We start from the raw sequence: 21744 nt of genomic DNA on the forward strand, positions 1-21744 counted from the left end.
ATGGGTGTAGAGTTGGTATGGTGTAGTTTTGGTATGAGTGTAGAGTTGATGTAGAGTTGGTATGGGTGTAGAGTAGGTGTAGAGTTGTTGTAGAGTTGGTGTAGAGTGAAGAGTTGGTATGGGTGTAGAGTTGGTGTAGAGTTGGTGTAGAGTTGGTATGGGTGTAGAGTTGGTGTAGAGTTGGTGTAGAGTTGGTATGGGTGTAGAGTTGGTATGGGTGTAGAGTTGGTGTAGAGTTGGTGTAGAGTGTAGAGTTGTTGTAGAGTGTTGAGTTGGTGTTGGTGTAGAGTTGGTTTATAGTGTCGAGTTGGTATTGAGTGTAGAGTTGATGTAGAGAGTAAAGTTGGTGTAGCGTTGGTGTTGATTGTAGAGTTGGTGTAGAGTTGGTGTTGTGTATAATTGATGTGGAGCGTTGAGTTGGTATTGAGTATAGAGTGCGTATAGAGTTGTTGTAGAGTGTAGAGTTGGTGTAGAGAGTAGAGTTGGTGTAGAGTTGGTTACTGTAGTGTTGGTATGGGTGTAGAGTTGGTGTAGAGTTGGTATGGGGGTAGAGTAGGTGTAGAGTTGTTGTAGAGTTGGTGTAGAGTGAAGAGCTGGTATGGGTGTAGAGTTGGTGTAGAGGTGGTATGGCTGTAGAGTAGGTGTAGAATTGTTATGGGTGTAGAGTTGGTTACTGTAGTGTTGGTATGGGTGTAGAGTTGGTGTAGAGTTGGTGTAGAGTGTAGAGTTGTTGTAGAGTGTTGAGTTGGTGTTGGTGTAGAGTTGGTTTATAGTGTAGAGTTGGTGTGGTGTAGAGTTGTTGTAGAGTTGGTGTAGAGTGAAGAGCTGGTATGGGTGTAGAGTTGGTGTAGAGGTGGTATGGCTGTAGAGTAGGTGTAGAATTGTTATGGGTGTAGAGTTGGTTACTGTAGTGTTGGTATGGGTGTAGAGTTGGTGTAAAGTTGGTATGGGTGTAGAGTAGGTGTAGAGTTGGTATGGGTGAGAGTTGGTGTTGTGTATAATTGGTGTGGAGCGTTGAGTTGGTATTGAGTAAAGAGTGCGTATAGAGTTTTTGTAGAGTGTAGAGTTGGTGTAGAGAGTAGAGTTGGTGTAGATTTCGTGTTGAGTTGGTGTAGAGTGTAGAGTTGGTGTAGAATGTAGAGTTGGTGTAGAGTTGGTGTAGAGTGTAGAGTTGATTTAGAGTTGTTGTATTAGAGTTGGTGTAAAGTTGGTATGGGTGTAGAGTAGGTGTAGAGTGGTTATGGGTGTAGAATTGGTGTAGAGTTGGAATGGGTGTAGAGTTGGGGTAGAGTTAGTGTAAAGTGTGAAGTTGGTGTAGAGTTGTTGTATAGTGTGTGTAGAGATAAGAGTTGGTGTAGAATTAGTGGAAAGTGTAGAGTTGGTATGGGTGTAGAGTTTGGGTGGAGTTGGTATAGGTGTAGATTTGGTGTAGAGTTGGTATGGGTGTAGAGTAGGTGTAGAGTTGGTATGGGTGTAGAGTTGGTGTAGTGTTGGTATGGGTGTAGAGTTGGTGTAGAGTTGGTGTAGAGTTGGTATGGGTGTAGAGTAGGGGTAGAGTAGGTGTAGAGTTGGTGTAGAGTGAAGAGTTGGTATGGGTGTAGAGTTGGTGTAGAGGTGGTATGGGTGTAGAGTAGGTGTAGAATTGTTATGGGTGTAGAGTTGGTTACTGTAGTGTTGGTATGGGTGTAGAGTTGGTGTAGAGTTGGTATGGGTGTAGAGTTGGTGTAGAGTTGGTATGGGTGTAGAGTTGGTGTAGAGCTGGTATGGGTGTAGAGTTTGTGTAGAGTTGGTGTAGAGTTGGTATGGGTGTAGAGTTGGGGTAGAGTTAGTGTAAAGTGTGAAGTTGGTGTAGAGTGTAGAGTTGGTGTATAGTTTAGAGTTGGTGTAGAGTGTAGAGTTGGTGTAGAGTGTAGAGTTGTTGTAGAGTGTTGAGTTGGTGTTGGTGTAGAGTTGGTTTATAGTGTAGAGTTGGTGTTGATTGTAGAGTTGGTGTAGAGTTGGTGTTGTGTATAATTGGCGTGGAGCGTTGAGTTGGTATTGAGTATAGAGTGGGTATAGAGTTTTTGTAGAGTGTAGAGTTGGTGTAGAGAGTAGAGTTGGTGTAGATTTCGTGTTGAGTTGGTGTAGAGTGTAGAGTTGGTGTAGAATGTAGAGTTGGTGTAGAGTTGGTGTAGAGTGTAGAGTTGATTTAGAGTTGTTGTATAGTGTAAAGTTGGTGTTGGTGTAGAGTTGGTGTAGAGGTTGGTGTTGGTGTAGAGTGAAGAGTTGTTGTAGAGTTGTTGTAGAGTTGTTGTAGAGTTGGTGTAGAGTGAAGAGTTCGTGTAGAGTGTAGAGTTGGTGTAGAGTTAGTGTAAAGTGTGAAATTGGTGAAGAGTTGTTGCAGAGTTGGTGTAGAGTTAAGAGTTGGTGTAGAATTATTGTAAAGTGTAGAGTTTGTGTGGAGTTGGTATGGGTGTAGATTTTGTGTAAAGTTGGTATGGGTGTAGAGTAGGTGTAAAGTTGGTATGGGTGTAGAGTAGGTGTAGAGTGGTTATGGGTGTAGAATTGGTGTAGAGTTGGTATGGGTGTAGAGTTGGTATGGGTGTAGAGTTGGTGTAGAGTTGGTGTAGAGTGTAGAGTTGTTGTAGAGTGTTGAGTTGGTGTTGGTGTAGAGTTGGTTTATAGTGTGGAGTTGGTATTGAGTGTAGAGTTGATGTACAGAGTAAAGTTGGTGTAGAGTGTAGAGTTGGTGTTGATTGTAGAGTTGGTGTAGAGTTGGTGTTGTGTATAATTGGTGTGGAGCGTTGAGTTGGTATTGAGTATAGAGTGCGTATAGAGTTGTTGTAGAGTGTAGAGTTGGTGTAGAGAGTAGAGTTGGTGTAGATTTCGTGTTGAATTGGTGTAGAGTGTAGAGTTGGTGTAGAATGTAGAGTTGGTGTAGAGTTGGTGTAGAGTGTAGAGTTGATTTAGAGTTGTTGTATAGTATAAAGTTGGTGTTGGTGTAGAGTGAAGAGTTGGTGTAGAGTGAAGAGTTGTTGTAGAGTTGTTGTAGAGTTGGTGTAGAGTGAAGAGTTCGTGTAGAATGTAGAGTTGGTGTAGAGTTAGTGTAAAGTGTGAAATTGGTGTAGAGTTGTTGCAGAGTTGGTGTAGAGTTAAGAGTTGGTGTAGAATTATTGTAAAGTGTAGAGTTGTTGTAGAGTTGGTATGGGTGTAGAGTTTGTGTAGAGTTGGTATGGGTGTAGAGTTGGTGAAGAGTTGGTATGGGTGTAGAGTTGGTGTAGAGTTGGTATGGGTGTAGAGTTGGTGTAGAGTTGGTATGGGTGTAGAGTAGGTGTAGAGTTGGTATGGGTGTAGAGTAGGTGTAGAGATGGTATGGTGTAGAGTTGGTGTAGAGTTGTTATGGGTGTAGAGTTGGTATGGTGTAGTGTTGGTATGGGTGTAGAGTTGGTGTAGAGTTGGTATGGGTGTAGAGTTGGTGTAGAGTTTGTATGAGTGTAGAGTTGGTGTAGAGCTGGTATGGGTGTAGAGTTGGTATGGGTGTAGAGTTAGTGTAGATTTGGTATGGGTGTAGAGTTGGTATGAGTGTAGAGTTGGTGTAGAGTTGGTATGGGTGTAGAGTTGGTGTGATTTGGTATGGGTGTAGAGTTGGTATGAGTGTAGAGTTGGTGTAGAGTTGGTATGAGTGTACAGTTGGTGTAGAGTTGGTATGGGTGTAGAGTTGGTGTATGTTCTGTACTGCACATCGATGTATCTTTGATTTTCATTTTTAGGAAAAGTGTTATACTGATGACTGCAAAATTCGAAGAGTTAAAGAATGAATTTTCAGCGTTAAAGTATTTAAATATTGGAGGTGGGCTTGGGATACCTTACGATAAACACGTGAGTATCTAAAATTCGATTTATTTCTTTAGTGAAAATGTTTATTAATTTTTGTAAATATTAAAATTGGTGATAATTTAATCAACCAAGGACAAACATTCTGAAATGAAATCATATCGAAACTAAACTCACTCTTTTGATAGATCTTCAATATATTCATTTTCCTAAAAATACCAAAACAAATGTTATGCCAAAAATCTTTTTTTTCTCGATTGGTTCATTTCAGGCTGCTAGAACAACTCCGTGTTTGCAACCACCTATCTGGGAAATATCTAAACATGGTGATACTGAAACATTTCAACAATCTGCCTCCTCAGAAAGGTGTGGACAAGTTTTACGAAGCCTCCAGACAAAGATGTATAAAGTGACACATTTCTTTCTGTAACAAATAAATGCATGCATATTGATAGGCATCAAACCTCCTGTAATAATATAGTCGATTCCAAGAAGAAGCGAAGACTTTTTAACTTTAGAGACTATAAAACAATGTATGATCATTTCCGTTCATAACTTTTCTCGATGTGTGATATCCTTGTCTATATACAGAAACTTAAATGAGATATCTTATACAGCATATGAAATATCTTATATAGTATCTCATTTAATTTCTATATAATATATTTTATATAGTATATCAGAGGTCATATGAAGCGGTTACTGCAAGTAAGGGCCGGTCGGTCAAATATGAACTCGAGACCATTCTCACCATTCTGAGCTGGAACCCCAGGGCAAACCGACCAAAACCCGCTACAACAAATACACTTATTAGAAAATTAACGAAAATAATCTAATGAAAACGTTAAGTATCCAAAGTATATCTCTTCAAACAGGATAAATTCAAATTAACATCAACCCTTTGACAACCACACACAAAGGTTTGAACATTCAATGGAATATCATCACTCCATCAGATAAGGAATTAATGAGGGATAGTCTTTGATTCATATAAAAAGGACAATGGAGGCAGAAGTGATAAAAATCTTCAATGGGATAACCACACATAGCAACTGTATCACGTCACGTAAATAATGTACCAACGTCACATCAGCCCTGCATTAAGCACGTAACGTAAATATAATATTATGGATATGATACACAATGGGTGAATAGGGTAAGAAAACAAAAGTCACCCCTTGAGGTGCGATTGGGAATCTCAACCCTCGCGGAAAGATTCTGAAGTTGCCGAACACTAGGCAAAGTCTCAATTTTTGCAACTTAAAAATCGTCTCCCTCTGGTCGAGATTCCCCTATCTCACCCCAAGCCAGTGAGAAATACTATTATTCTCATTCAGCACTGACATTTGGGATCCCACATGGCAGCACTCATTGACCTTTTATCATGACGTCACAATGAGATAATGGTGTAATATAGTGTCCATTGTTGCCGTTACATTGTCTTTGTTTAGTCCTTGGGGAACTTAAGTTTGGATTCAAGATTCATATCATTGTTGTAATTAAACATGATCAATTGAACTGTCTATTACAGAGATGTCGTTTCACAATATGATTTCGAAATGGAAATGAAACAATTGGTAGATGAAGATGTGCCTTCCGCAGACAACCGTTCATCGTCCACCTCTAACCAAGGCCATTCGGTAAACCATGTAGTCTATGTGTATGGTATTTATCCTGATTGTGGTGGGAAGAGGGGGTTAAGAAGTAAAATATGTATAACAAGAGGCCCTTGGGCCTTAACGGTCACCTGAGTGCTTCAGTATTTATTTTTGTTGTTGAAATATGTACCAATTTGAGTAAAAAAATGTTAAGTATGACGTTAACTTAAGTTTGTCAGGACCATGAGCTGATCTTTCCTAGACCTATTTTCAGTTAGATCGGCCTATTAGAACTTGTTTTTAAGTTTGAAATAGGTATTTTCAAAATAGCGGCCATGGCAGCCTAATTATATTTCTGATCGACCCGAAAAATAACAAAACTTTGTCAGGACCATGAGTCGATCATTCCTACCAAGTTTCAGTTCAATCGGCCTAGCAGAACTTGACTTTAAGTTTGAAATAGTTTTTCAAAATGGAGGCCATATTGGATTTTTGATAGACCCGAAAAATAACAACACTTTGTCAAAACCATGATTCGATCATTCCTACCAAATTTCAGTTCAATCGGCCAAGCAGAACTTGACTTTAAGTTTGATTTTTTTTTTCAAAATGGCGGACGTGGCGGCCATATTGGATTTCTGATCGACCCGAAAAATAACAAAACTTTGTCAGGACCATGAGTCGATCATTCCTACCAAGTTTCAGTTCAATCGGCCTAGCAGAACTTGACTTTAAGTTTGATTTTTTTTTTCAAAATGGCGGGCGTGTCAGCCATATTGAATTTCTGATAGACCCGCAAAATAACAACACTTTGTCAGAACCATGATTCGATCATTCCTAGCAAATTTCAGTTCAATCGGCCAAGCAGAACTGGACTTTAAGTTTGATTTTTTTTTTCAAAATGGCGGACGTGGCGGCCATATTGGATTTCTGATCGACCCGGAAAATAACAACACTTGGGCAGGGAGATGTCAGTAACCTTCCCATGAACTATTAATGAAATCCCTTTAACAGTATTTCAGCTTAAGTTGAAAATGTAGAATGTTAACGGACGACGCACGACGCACGACGGACGACGACGGACGAAGACGGATAGCAATAGGTCACTTGAGCTAAAGCTCAGGTGAACTAAAAATGGTTCAATTTCCCTCAAAATTCTGGTCGTAACTGGATAGTTTTCTAACGTTTCTCTGAGCTAGTGTTGAATTACACAAGGTGACGTACATGTGGCGCCTTTGAGCTAGTTGTATGATATTTTATGTGCAACTACCAAAATCATAATAAGTATGGAATTAAGTTGATAATCTGGAACAAATTTATTTTCAGTATGTACAAGCCTGTAATTCTTTTGGCAAAACATGTAGAGAAAAGGTCTGTAATGAAGCATTCTGAACATAAGACAGGCTTGAAATGCAATATATGTAAATCTGGTGATATCATCTTTATCCAGGGGTAGGGGAAGGGGTAAGGAGCAAAATACATATGATAAATACTTGTCAATCAATGCTTTTTTGAAAACAAAATGCTGCAAATTTTCAAGCTGAATATTGCAGGAACAAGGCCTGTATCGCTCACTTAGATAGACAAAATATTCTTATTAAAAATTATCCTGCAAATAGTTCCAAATATTGGCTCTGTCGCTCTGGCACCCATGGCTTATGGTTACACAACATTGAATTGTATTAGGCAAAGGATCATCTATAGACAACATTTGGTTAAAATATTTCATTCCTACAGAAGGTGAAGGGTTTTAGATGTGACCTCTATTTCACCCTATTGGGCCCCCTCTTCCCCAAATGGTGGTCACGCCTACATTTACATTAAATTGAGTCACTGTTGCTCTAAAGATTTGTCTTAACCAAATTTGATAGAAATTCCTACATTCTTAAAGAAGGAATATACACGTAATCTTAAATGAATTTCTTCTTTCCGTCTTGGTTCATAACCCTTTGCCCCCAGAGGGACATCTCTTATACCACAATTTAGTCCCTTTCGCCCAAGGATGCTTCAGGCCCCATTAAACCCCCCCCCCCCCTTCCCCCTAGGGTGGCAACACCCTCTGTTCTCTGTTTATATTGTGTCCCCTTTACCCAAGGATGTTCTAACCAATTTCGTTAAAATTCTTCAATTTCTATCGATGGAAAATATTTAATTTCTATTTCCCTTATAAGGCCCTCCTTTGTTATCAGTGGAGAGGGGGCACACCCTCAATTTATAGCGCACTTGAGACCCTTTGTCAAATGATGCTCACCGGGGACGAGGTGTCGAGGACCACACCTTCGTCTGATTCGCATTTGTCCAAGAATACTTTATACCAAATTGTGTTTTAACCCCTCTATTAAAGGGAAGACGATGGATTGCAAACATTTATCCATATGTTCCCCCTGCTGGTCCTAATGCCGTTTTCCAAAGGCGGAGGGGCACACTCTTCGTTCATACAATATTGAGTCAATATTGCCCACAGATGTTTTTACACCAAATGCGCTTAATAACCCCCAATCGAACAGAAAAAGAAGGATGTTAAGGGTTTACCTAAATTCCCCCTATTATGGCCATCTCTGCCTCTAGCATGGCCACATCCCCATTTATAAAACAATTGAGTCCCCTTTGCCCAAGGATGCTCCATATTACATTTGGTTAAAATCCCCCATTAGTAAATATCGAAAAGAGGTTAAAGATTTACCTACATTCCCCTAATTGTTCCCCACTTCTCTGCACTCAGAGAGTCCACACCCTCCATTTATACAAATGGCATTCAATTGCCAAAGAATGTTCTAAACAAAATGAAGTTAACCCCTTCCATTTGTACAGAAGGAGAAGGATTTTAAATATTTACTTATATTTCTCCTATTAGTCTGTCCCCAGGGTTGTTACACCCTCCGTCTATACAAAGTTGAATTCCCTTTTGCCCAAGGATCATCCAGGCTAAATGTAGACAATATTTACCATGCCATTCATGACAAGTAGCGTTTTAAAGGAAAAGTTGTGGGACGGATGGACATCGGAGCTACGCCATGGCATAAGCTCATCGGTCGTTTGGACCAGCTGAGATATACATTATAATGCATACTCAGAGCTACTTACTCATATACCCAGCCCCTTATAGAATAAAAGTTATGAGGATATCACGCGTTAAAAATAAAACAGTTAATCGTCAAAACATGGGAATCTTTGTTATCTTAACTATGAGGAGTACGAATATAAGTCGGGAAGTTTGCTAAACAAGTAAAACAAATTAACAATCATTGTGTCTATCGAACAGCGATTAAACTAACACAGTCTTGTAGTATCGTCTAGACAGTTTCAGTCCGGTAATATGTACTTTATTGTAACTCAGGCAATTTTTCATCTTTATATATTAGTCAACCAATCCGTCCCCAGCAGACTTGGTGGCATCTTTTTCGGACATGATTGATGACGACATGGTGGTCATCCTTGAGCCTGGGAGGTCACTAGTCGGCAATGCTGCGATCCTCGTCTCGTCCGTTCTTGGCTGCAAGACAAGTGGGGATAAAAAGTGAGGAAAGAGGAAAATCATGTGTGCTCCCAAGATTTTACATCGATCTTTCACTGTGTATAATAGAATGGAGAACACTTGTAATCTTTGTGGATAGCAATTAAGTACTGCTTGCAAAATTATTTAGTTTGTGTCGATATAGAAATCAATTTCAAAATGTTTTACTTTCTGAAAATTGACTAAGAATGGCATCAATTATTAAAAACGTTAAGAGATGATTGCACTGATAACAATTATAGATCAATTAACTGTATGTGTAACTGAACTGATTGTAGCTTTTTGGTAACTGACGGTAGTATGACGGAGGTGATACGACCTAGTCTGTACGGGGCGTACCACCACATCGACCTCACAGAACCCACTCGACACTCGGCTGGCAAAAAAGTGTATGACGTAGTTGGACCAGTGTGTGAATGTGGGGACTTTCTCGGAAAGGTAAAACATGTGTACAAAGTCTGACCAGTATGTAAGTATAGGAGCTTCCTCAGAAAACAAGTGACGTAGATAAGTTATTCCATAAGTGAGTAAGTAAGGGTGTTTACTGTTAAATACAGTAACAACAGCAGTTAGGGTGTTTACTGTTAAAAACAGTAACCACAGCAGTTAGAATGTTTACTGTTTAATAAAGTAACCACAGCAGTTAGGGTGTTTACTGTTTAATAAAATAACCACAGCAGTTAGAATGTTTACTGTTTAATAAAGTAACCACAGCAGTTAGGATGTTTACTGTTTAATAAAGTTACCACAGCAGTTAGGATGTATACTATTTAATAAAGTAACCACAACAGTTAGAATGTATACTGCTTAATTAAGTAACCACATCAGTTAGGATGTATACTGTTTAATTAAGTAACCACAGCAGTAACGATGTTAACTGTTTAATAAAGTAACCACAACAGTTAGAATGTATACTGTTTAATAAAGTTACAACAGCAGTTAGTATGTTTACTGTTTAATAAAGTTACAACAGCAGTTAGTATGTTTACTGTTTAATAAAGTTACAACAGTTGTTGCGGTGTTTACTGTTTAATAAAGTTACAACAGCAGTTCGGATGTTTACTGTTTAATAAATTTACAATAGCAGTTAGGATGTTTACTGTTTAATAAAGTAACAACAACAGTTAGAATTTACACTGAGGATGTTTACTATTTAATAAAGTAACAACAGCAGTTAGGATTTACACTGAGGATGTTTACTATTTAATAAAGTAACAACAGCAGTTAGGATTTACACTGAGGATGTTTACTATTTAATAAAGTAACAACAGCAGTTAGGATTTACACTGAGGATGTTTACTATTTAATAAAGTAACAACAGCAGTAAGGATGTATATTGTTTTTATAAAGTAACAACAGCAGTTAGGATGTTTACTGTTTTTATAAAGTAACAACAGCAAATAGGATGTTTTGAATATCTTTATGACTTATAACACTTATAGAGTAAAAATATACCTTACTGTCGGTACTAGTGATAACTGTCCATTTAGTTGCAATATATAATTTTCAAAACTCTTAAAGGCACCATAAATAATCTTATCACCTTCTTTCTTCAACATATATCTTCAGTACGACAATTCGATAATGAACGTGCCAATAATAAGATGTATTATGATAAACTTTGTTTTCCGAAGTAGCAATTTATATTCCCTAGGACAGATTTGTATTATCAGGAACCACCACGAAACAAGATGTTATTCGGACTTTTATGATAGGAACCAGCACAAAACCAAAGGTAATCCGGAATTATATGATCACGAACAACCACAAAACCTGATGTTAATCGGAATTGTGTGATCACGAACCACCACAAAACCTGATGTTATCCGGAATTGTATGATAGGAACAACCACAAAACAAGATGTCATCCGGAATTGTGTGATCAGAAACAACCACAAAACCAGATGTTATCCGGAATTGTGTGATCACGAACACCACAAAACCAGATGTTATCCTGAATTGTATGATAGGAACAACCACAATCCAGATATTATCCGGAATTGTATGATAGGAACAACCACAAAACCAGATGTTATCCTGAATTGTAACATCAGGAACAACCACAAAACCAGATGTTATCCGGAATTGTGTGATCACGAACCACCACAATACCTGATGTTATTCGGAATTGTAAAATCAGAAACAACAACAAAACCAGATGTTATCCGGAATTGTATGATACGAACAACCACAAAACCAGATATTATCCGGAATTGTATGATAGGAACAACCACAAAACCAGATGTTATCCTGAATTGTAACATCAGGAACAACCACAAAACCAGATGTTATCCGGAATTGTGTGATCACGAACCACCACAATACCTGATGTTATTCGGAATTGTAAAATCAGAAACAACAACAAAACCAGATGTTATCCGGAATTGTATGATAGGAACAACCACAAAACCAGATATTATCCGGAATTGTATGATAGGAACAACCACAAAACCAGAAGTTATCCGGATTTGAATGATCAGGAACCAACACAAAACCAGATGTTATCCGGAATTGTGTTATAGGAACAACCACAAAACCTGATGTTATCCGGCATTGTGTGATCAGGAACAACCACAAAACCAGATGTTATTCGGAATTGTGTGATCACGAACAACCACAAAACCAGATGTTATTCGGAATTGTGTGATCACGAACAACCACAAAACCAGATATTATCCGGAATTGTATGATAGGAACAACCACAAAACCAGATGTTATCCTGAATTATACGATCACGAACCACCGCAAAATAAGAAGTTATCAGGAATTGTATGATCACGAACCAACACAAAACCAGATGTTATTCGGAATTGTAACATCAAGAACAACCACAAAACCAGATGTTATCCGGAATTGTGTGATCACGAACACCACAAAACCAGATGTTATCCTGAATTGTATGATAGGAACAACCACAAACCAGATATTATCCGGAATTGTATGATAGGAACAACCACAAAACCAGATGTTATCCTGAATTGTAACATCAGGAACAACCACAAAACCAGATGTTATCCGGAATTGTGTGATCACGAACCACCACAAAACCTGATGTTATTCGGAATTGTAAAATCAGAAACAACAACAAAACCAGATGTTATCCGGAATTGTATGATAGGAACAACCACAAAACCAGATATTATCCGGAATTGTATGATAGGAACAACCACAAAACCAGATGTTATCCTGAATTGTAACATCAGGAACAACCACAAAACCAGATGTTATCCGGAATTGTGTGATCACGAACCACCACAAAACCTGATGTTATTCGGAATTGTAAAATCAGAAACAACAACAAAACCAGATGTTATCCGGAATTGTATGATAGGAACAACCACAAAACCAGATATTATCCGGAATTGTATGATAGGAACAACCACAAAACCAGAAGTTATCCGGATTTGAATGATCAGGAACCAACACAAAACCAGATGTTATCCGGAATTGTGTTATAGGAACAACCACAAAACCTGATGTTATCCGGCATTGTGTGATCAGGAACAACCACAAAACCAGATGTTATTCGGAATTGTGTGATCACGAACAACCACAAAACCAGATGTTATTCGGAATTGTGTGATCACGAACAACCACAAAACCAGATATTATCCGGAATTGTATGATAGGAACAACCACAAAACCAGATGTTATCCTGAATTATACGATCACGAACCACCGCAAAATAAGAAGTTATCAGGAATTGTATGATCACGAACCAACACAAAACCAGATGTTATTCGGAATTGTAACATCAAGAACAACCACAAAACCAGATGTTATCCGGAATTGTGTGATCACGAACACCACAAAACCAGATGTTATCCTGAATTGTATGATAGGAACAACCACAAACCAGATATTATCCGGAATTGTATGATAGGAACAACCACAAAACCAGATGTTATCCTGAATTGTAACATCAGGAACAACCACAAAACCAGATGTTATCCGGAATTGTGTGATCACGAACCACCACAAAACCTGATGTTATTCGGAATTGTAAAATCAGAAACAACAACAAAACCAGATGTTATCCGGAATTGTATGATAGGAACAACCACAAAACCAGATATTATCCGGAATTGTATGATAGGAACAACCACAAAACCAGATGTTATCCTGAATTGTAACATCAGGAACAACCACAAAACCAGATGTTATCCGGAATTGTGTGATCACGAACCACCACAATACCTGATGTTATTCGGAATTGTAAAATCAGAAACAACAACAAAACCAGATGTTATCCGGAATTGTATGATAGGAACAACCACAAAACCAGATATTATCCGGAATTGTATGATAGGAACAACCACAAAACCAGAAGTTATCCGGATTTGAATGATCAGGAACCAACACAAAACCAGATGTTATCCGGAATTGTGTTATAGGAACAACCACAAAACCTGATGTTATCCGGCATTGTGTGATCAGGAACAACCACAAAACCAGATGTTATTCGGAATTGTGTGATCACGAACAACCACAAAACCAGATGTTATTCGGAATTGTGTGATCACGAACAACCACAAAACCAGATATTATCCGGAATTGTATGATAGGAACAACCACAAAACCAGATGTTATCCTGAATTATACGATCACGAACCACCGCAAAATAAGAAGTTATCAGGAATTGTATGATCACGAACCAACACAAAACCAGATGTTATTCGGAATTGTAACATCAAGAACAACCACAAAACCAGATGTTATCCGGAATTGTGTGATCACGAACACCACAAAACCAGATGTTATCCTGAATTGTATGATAGGAACAACCACAATCCAGATATTATCCGGAATTGTATGATAGGAACAACCACAAAACCAGATGTTATCCTGAATTGTAACATCAGGAACAACCACAAAACCAGATGTTATCCGGAATTGTGTGATCACGAACCACCACAATACCTGATGTTATTCGGAATTGTAAAATCAGAAACAACAACAAAACCAGATGTTATCCGGAATTGTATGATACGAACAACCACAAAACCAGATATTATCCGGAATTGTATGATAGGAACAACCACAAAACCAGATGTTATCCTGAATTGTAACATCAGGAACAACCACAAAACCAGATGTTATCCGGAATTGTGTGATCACGAACCACCACAATACCTGATGTTATTCGGAATTGTAAAATCAGAAACAACAACAAAACCAGATGTTATCCGGAATTGTATGATAGGAACAACCACAAAACCAGATATTATCCGGAATTGTATGATAGGAACAACCACAAAACCAGAAGTTATCCGGATTTGAATGATCAGGAACCAACACAAAACCAGATGTTATCCGGAATTGTGTTATAGGAACAACCACAAAACCTGATGTTATCCGGCATTGTGTGATCAGGAACAACCACAAAACCAGATGTTATTCGGAATTGTGTGATCACGAACAACCACAAAACCAGATGTTATTCGGAATTGTGTGATCACGAACAACCACAAAACCAGATATTATCCGGAATTGTATGATAGGAACAACCACAAAACCAGATGTTATCCTGAATTATACGATCACGAACCACCGCAAAATAAGAAGTTATCAGGAATTGTATGATCACGAACCAACACAAAACCAGATGTTATTCGGAATTGTAACATCAAGAACAACCACAAAACCAGATGTTATCCGGAATTGTGTGATCACGAACACCACAAAACCAGATGTTATCCTGAATTGTATGATAGGAACAACCACAATCCAGATATTATCCGGAATTGTATGATAGGAACAACCACAAAACCAGATGTTATCCTGAATTGTAACATCAGGAACAACCACAAAACCAGATGTTATCCGGAATTGTGTGATCACGAACCACCACAAAACCTGATGTTATTCGGAATTGTAAAATCAGAAACAACAACAAAACCAGATGTTATCCGGAATTGTATGTCAGGAACAACAACAAAACCAGATATTATCCGGAATTGTATGATAGGAACAACCACAAAACCAGATGTTATCCTGAATTGTAACATCAGGAACAACCACAAAACCAGATGTTATCCGGAATTGTGTGATCACGAACCACCACAATACCTGATGTTATTCGGAATTGTAAAATCAGAAACAACAACAAAACCAGATGTTATCCGGAATTGTATGATAGGAACAACAACAAAACCAGATATTATCCGGAATTGTATGATAGGAACAACCACAAAACCAGAAGTTATCCGGATTTGAATGATCAGGAACCAACACAAAACCAGATGTTATCCGGAATTGTGTTATAGGAACAACCACAAAACCTGATGTTATCCGGCATTGTGTGATCAGGAACAACCACAAAACCAGATGTTATTCGGAATTGTGTGATCACGAACAACTACAAAACCAGATGTTATTCGGAATTGTGTGAGCACGAACAACCACAAAACAAGATGTTATTCGGAATTGTGTGATCACGAACAACCACAAAACCAGATGTTATCCGGAATTGTATGATAGGAACAACCACAAAACCAGATGTTATCCGTAATTGTGTGATCACGAACAACCACAAAACCAGATGTTATATGGAATTGTATGATAGGAACAACCACAAAATCAGATGTTATCCGTAATTGTGTGATCACGAACAACCACAAAACTAGATGTCATCCGGAATTGTATGATAGGAACAACCACAAAACAAAATGTCATCCGGAATTGGGTTATCAGGAACAACCACAAAACAAGATGTCATCCGGAATTGTGTGATCACGAACACCCACAAAACCAGATGTTATCGGTAATTGTGTGATCACGAACAACCACAAAACAAGATGTCATCCGAAATTGTGTGATCACGAACAACCACAAAACAAGATGTCATCCGGAATTGTGTGATCACGAACAACCACAAAACAAGATGTTATCCGTAATTGTGTGATCACGAACAACCGCAAAACTAGATGTCATCCGGAATTGTATGATAGGAACAACCACAAAACAAAATGTCATCCGGAATTGCGTTATCAGGAACAACCACAAAACAAGATGTCATCCGGAATTGTGGGATCACGAACACCCACAAAACCAGATGTTATCGGTAGTTGTGTGATCACGAACAACCACAAAACCAGATGTTATCCGTAATTGTGTGATCACGAACAATCACAAAACCAAATGTTATCCGGAATTGTATGATAGGAACCACCACAAAACTAGATGCTATCTGTAATTGTGTGATCACGAACAACAACAAAACCAGATGTTATCCGGAATTGTATGATAGGAACCACCACAAAACCTGATGGTATTCGGAATTGTATGACAGGAACAACCACAAAACCAGATGTTATCCGTAATTGTGTGATCACGAACAACCACAAAACCAGATGTTATCCGTAATTGTGTAATCACGAACAACAACAAAACCAGATGTTATCCGTAATTGTGTGATCACGAACAACCACAAAACAAGATGTCATCCGGAATTGTGTGATCACGAACAACCACAAAACCAGATGTCATCCGGAATTGTGTGATCAGGAACAACCACAAAACCAGATGTTATCCAGATTTGTATGATAGGAACAACCACAAAACCAGAAGTTATCTGGAATTGTGTGATCACGAACAACCACAAAACCAGATTTTATCCGGAATTGTATGATAGGAACAACCACAAAACGAGATGTCATCCGAAATTGTGTGATCACGAACAACCACAAAACCAGATGTCATCCGGAATTGTGTGATCAGGGACAACCACAAAACCAGATGTTATCCGGAATTGTATGACAGGAACAACCACAAAACCAGATGTTATCCGTAATTGTGTGATTACGAACAGCCACAAAACAAGATGTTATCCGTAATTGTGTGATCACGAGCAACCACAAAATCAGATGTTATCCGGAATTGTATGATAGGAACAACCACAAAACAAGATGTCATCCGGAATTGTGTGATCAGGAACAACCACAAAACCAGATGTCATCCGGAATTGAGTCATCAGGAACAACCACAAAACCAAATGTCATCCGGAATTGAGTGATCAGGAACAACCACAAAACCAAATGTTATCCGGAATTGTATGATAGGAACAACCACAAAACAAGGTGTCATCCGAAATTGTGTGATCACCACCAACCAAAAAACAAGATGTCATCCGGAATTGTATGATAGGAACAACCACAAAACAAGATGTCATCCGAAATTGTGTGATCAGGAACAACCACAAAACCAGATGTTATCCGGAATTGAATGATCCGTAACCAACACAAAACAAGATGTCATCCGGAATTGTATGATAGGAACAACCACAAAACCAGATGTTATCCGAAATTGTATGATAGGAACAATCACAAAACCAGATGTTATCCGGAATTGTGTGATCACCACCAACCACAAAACCAGATGTTATCCGTAATTGTGTGATCACGAACAACCACAAAAACATATGTTATCCGGAATTGTATGATAGGAACAACCACACACCAGTTGTTATCAGGAATTGTATGATAGGAACAACCACAAAACAAGATGTTATCCGGAATTGTGTGATCACGAACAAACACATAACAAGATGTTTTATTTGTTCCCCTCTTAATAATCAGGTAAAGTCCTGTAAAATAAATTCAAAAAAGTATCTGCCAAAAAAAGTCTACGTAATTTGTCTGTAATCAATGCATAACTGTTTACACAACGTTGATACTTTATTAAGGGTTCTGTTGAAGCGACTCAACTATGACATGTGAAAATCACATGCAGAAGAGGTTTAAATAACACTACTGAGGACAGAAATGTATATGGTAATGACGTATTAAATTTTGTAGTGATTTGTGCTATTGGCATTTATAATCATATAACTTTTTTTAACTTTTTTCCTTTCTAGGGTCGTTTATTAAACACGCCTCATTCAGGATGCGGACTTGCAGTGTTTGATGTTGGCGCGTATTGTTCATCCCAAGCGTCAAACTATAATCTACGTGTAAGTTATAAAAGAATTATTATATTGGTGTCAGACAAAAACAGTCAATTTTCTCTTGAAAATTACACAGTCAATCAGAGTAATGCTTATAACTCAGATTTTGATTAAGCAAAGGTTGTACAGCTGTTATAAGTAAAACAAATGATGTACAGGATGTTATCAGTATAACAAATGATGTACAGGGTGTTATCAGTATAACAAATGAAGTACATGGTGTTATCAGTATAACAAATGATATACATGGTGTTATCAGTATAACAAATGATGTACATGGTGTTATCAGTATAACAAATGATGTACATGGTGTTATCAGTATAACAAATGATATACAGGGTGTTATCAGTAATAACAAATGATGTACATGGTGTTATCAGTATAACAAATGATGTACATGGTGTTATCAGTATAACAAATGATGTACATGGTGTTATCAGTGATAAGAAAGGATGTACATGGTGTTATCAGTATAACAAATAATGTACAGCTGTTATCAGTATAACACAGGATGTACAGCTGTTATCAGTATAACAAAGGTTGTACAGCTGTTATCAGTATCAAAAATGATGTACAGCTGTTTTTAGTAGAACAAAGGTTATACAGCTGTTATCAGTATCAAAAATGATGTACAGCTGTTATCAGTATAACAAAGGATGTACAGCTGTTATCAGTATAACAAATGATGTACAGGGTGTTATCAGCAATAAGAAATGATGTACATGGTGTTATCAGTATAACACATGATGTACAGCTGTTATCAGTATAACAAAGGATGTACAGCTTTTATCAGTAAAATAAAGGATGATTATTTATTCCACTATATAAGCTGCGCCGTTACTGAGAGTACACATGAGATGAGATGACGTAGAAGTCACGTGATTCAGAGATTTCGTAGTTTTCGAAGTGACCACACGGAGAAAGTTTTCAGATTTTATTTTGTGCTTTAATAGGACATTTGCATTGGATTTTATTGGATTTTCATTCTATATATATATACCAGACGATATCGACAATTTCGCGGACGCGGTGATATTGTTTTTGTTGGTTTTAATCACACGTGGATAAGTGGAGACACTGTTTACATCTGTGACTACTGACCCGGGAAGGGTCATAGCGGACAAAGGAATAGTTTTATGTGATAACGGACCAGTAGGCGCCCCGAGTGGGAGAGGCCTAATCACGTTGTTTCCTCGGTTCGAGGAAAGTGATGATCTAGGTCCAGGCGTATCTGCACGATCGCCATGCGTTTCACGAGAAACGAACCCACCGCCACTTGTGAAAATGACCAAATCATCAATGGCGAGTTCAGCCATGCCGATTACGCGCGGGACACAGGAGAATACCGCGAGATCGGATACGAGAATATCCGAGACTGTGGACTCCAATATGGCGGCCGCCATGAGGAGCTTTCAATGTCTGCTTGAACAGCCAACAAAAACTATAAATTCACTCTCCGCATCGGTACATCATATACACAAGGGTCAGAGATCCGAAACTCAGACAAGGCCATGTGACGATACTTCTGATATCGAATCAGAGGAGGAGAATGATGGTGATTCTGACAGGCTTGACGAATTAGATCGGTTAGACAGTGTCAGTGCAACTGACGACCAAGATCTTGCAGATCTGGATAAGTACTACGAAGATACTGATGAATGTGGCCCAAAGATTTCAGAACAGTTGGCAGATGTAGCGAACAAAGCCTTACGAGTTACTGTGTCAGAAAAGAAGGCTAGTCTTTTCTCGGACAAATACCATCGCCCTTCCAATGTCGGTAATTTAATCGTACCGAAGGTGAACCCGGAAATATGGCTGAAGCTACCAGGTAAAACAAAAGCTACTGATTCCGGTCTACAGAAATTACAGGGCCTTACCAGTAAGGCCATCGTGCCAATCCTGAACATTCTGGACACTGTAGTGGAGGCTAAGAAGGGGAAACAAAAGATAAACCCTGGTGATTTACTACCTGTAGTGAAAGATGGATTTCGCATAATGACACAGATCTTCACCGACATGTGTAGCTACAGACGGGAATGCATAAAACCATTTCTGAACCCACAGTTCAGACAGCTTTGCAACAATTCGAACAAGGTGACTGACCTGTTGTTTGGAGATGATCTTGGAGCTAAGATCAAAAATATCCATGAATCGCAATCAGTGGGGATTAAAATGTCTCAGTCTAGTTATAAAAGACAAAAGACAGGACACTATAACCATGGAACTTCTTCTAACTTCAACAGAGACCAGGGGTACACAAAAGTTGGAGGCAGCAACGGACAGGGATATAAAAAATACACCGTTAATAAAGCCTATAACAACCCAAAACCGTACTACCAAAAGACAAAGGCGGATTTTCACAAAAAGTTCCAGAAGAAACCAAGACAGTGACATCTGGGACTATTGTAAGTAATGATATACTTTCTTCTGTAACAAACACACCAGAAACTTTCTTAGCTGGGAAAATATCTAGATGCTTGGATGTGTGGAGACAGATAACATCAGACAGATGGATATTGGAAGCTATAAAAGGCTATTCCATTGAATTCCTCAGTGAACCTCCTCGTCAATCGTCGGTGCCTCGGGCACTCCCATTTAATCACATTGAAATGGGTATTGTTGAGGATGAAATCATAAAGTTTGTAGACAAAAAAGTTATAGAACTAGTGACTGATGATTTTGAAATTAAGTATGGTTACATGTCCAACATATTTTTACGACCCAAAAAAGATGGAACATACAGGGTCATTCTTAATCTGAGACAGTTTAACCAGTATGTTAACACTACTCATTTTAAAATGGAAACATTGCAATCAGCTATCAATGTTATGAGAAAGGATTGTTGGTTTGCGTCAGTGGACCTGAAAGATGCATATTACTCTGTGAACATCGCTAAATCCGATAGGAAATTTCTACAGTTTGTGTGGAATGACAAAGTATATCACTTTACATGTTTGCCTAATGGATTAGCTACAGCACCACGACTGTTTACAAAAATTATGAAACCTGTGTTTTCACACTTGAGAAAACAGGGGTTGGTAAATGTCAGTTATATTGATGACATATTATTGTTGGCTAATTCAGTGGAAGAGTGCCACCATAACATCACTTCTACAGTGACACTGATGGATAATCTTGGATTAACAGTACATCCAAACAAGTCTGTATTAACTCCAACAAAAGCTATCATATTTTTGGGATTTATACTTGACTCGGTTACCATGACAGTAAAACTTACCCCAGAGAAATGTGAGAAACTTGCATCATTATGTGTGTATATATTAAAAAAGGAAAAAGTGACTATTCGGGAATTGGCCCAGGTCATTGGTAATATGGTAGCGGCATCAGCAGGGGTGACTCATGCAGCACTTTACTATAAGACATTAGAATATGAGAAAGATGCAGCACTTAAAATGAATAAGGGTAATTTTGATGCTTTTATGACACTGTCTCAAACTGCAAATGGACATATTCAATGGTGGATTGACAACATAGATAACAGTTTTAAATCCATATCTCAAGGAAAACCCCACATCATACTAGAGAGTGACAGTTCCAGTTATGGCTGGGGAGGGGTCAACAAAACAGGAAACATCTCCACTGGAGGATTGTGGGATGCTACAGATCGAATAGATCATATAAATTTCCTGGAATTACAGGCAGGGTATTTGACATTGCAATGTTTTTGTAGTGACAAACAGAATATTCATGTTAGGCTCTACATGGACAACACTGTAGCTGTGAAGTACATCAATGCCATGGGTGGCAAAAAACCTGAACTTAACAAACTTGCCCATAATATCTGGAAGTGGTGTATTGGTCGGAACATTTGGTTGAGTGCTAATTATCTGCCTGGTACAAATAACATCGAGGCA

General features: G+C 38.4%; 1 protein-coding gene across 2 annotated transcripts in view; it reads left to right on the forward strand.

The window, feature by feature from the left end:
• The window catches only part of LOC110461881 (diaminopimelate decarboxylase 2, chloroplastic-like), a 45570-nt gene that overhangs the window by 14346 nt on the left and 9480 nt on the right, over window positions 1-21744 (forward strand). The window contains exons 3-8 of one of the 2 annotated variants that reach the window (XM_021515601.1): window positions 3750-3858; window positions 4085-4179; window positions 5345-5453; window positions 8774-8928; window positions 9204-9363; window positions 17780-17875. In XM_021515601.1, the coding sequence (XP_021371276.1) occupies window positions 3750-3858; window positions 4085-4179; window positions 5345-5453; window positions 8774-8928; window positions 9204-9363; window positions 17780-17875 (724 nt within the window). The remainder of the gene's footprint in view (window positions 1-3749; window positions 3859-4084; window positions 4180-5344; window positions 5454-8773; window positions 8929-9203; window positions 9364-17779; window positions 17876-21744) is intronic. The other variant, XM_021515602.1, reaches the window with a different exon arrangement.

Source organism: Mizuhopecten yessoensis, unplaced genomic scaffold (genome assembly GCF_002113885.1).
Source record: "Mizuhopecten yessoensis strain PY_sf001 unplaced genomic scaffold, ASM211388v2 scaffold10697, whole genome shotgun sequence".
NCBI lineage: Eukaryota > Metazoa > Mollusca > Bivalvia > Pectinida > Pectinidae > Mizuhopecten > Mizuhopecten yessoensis.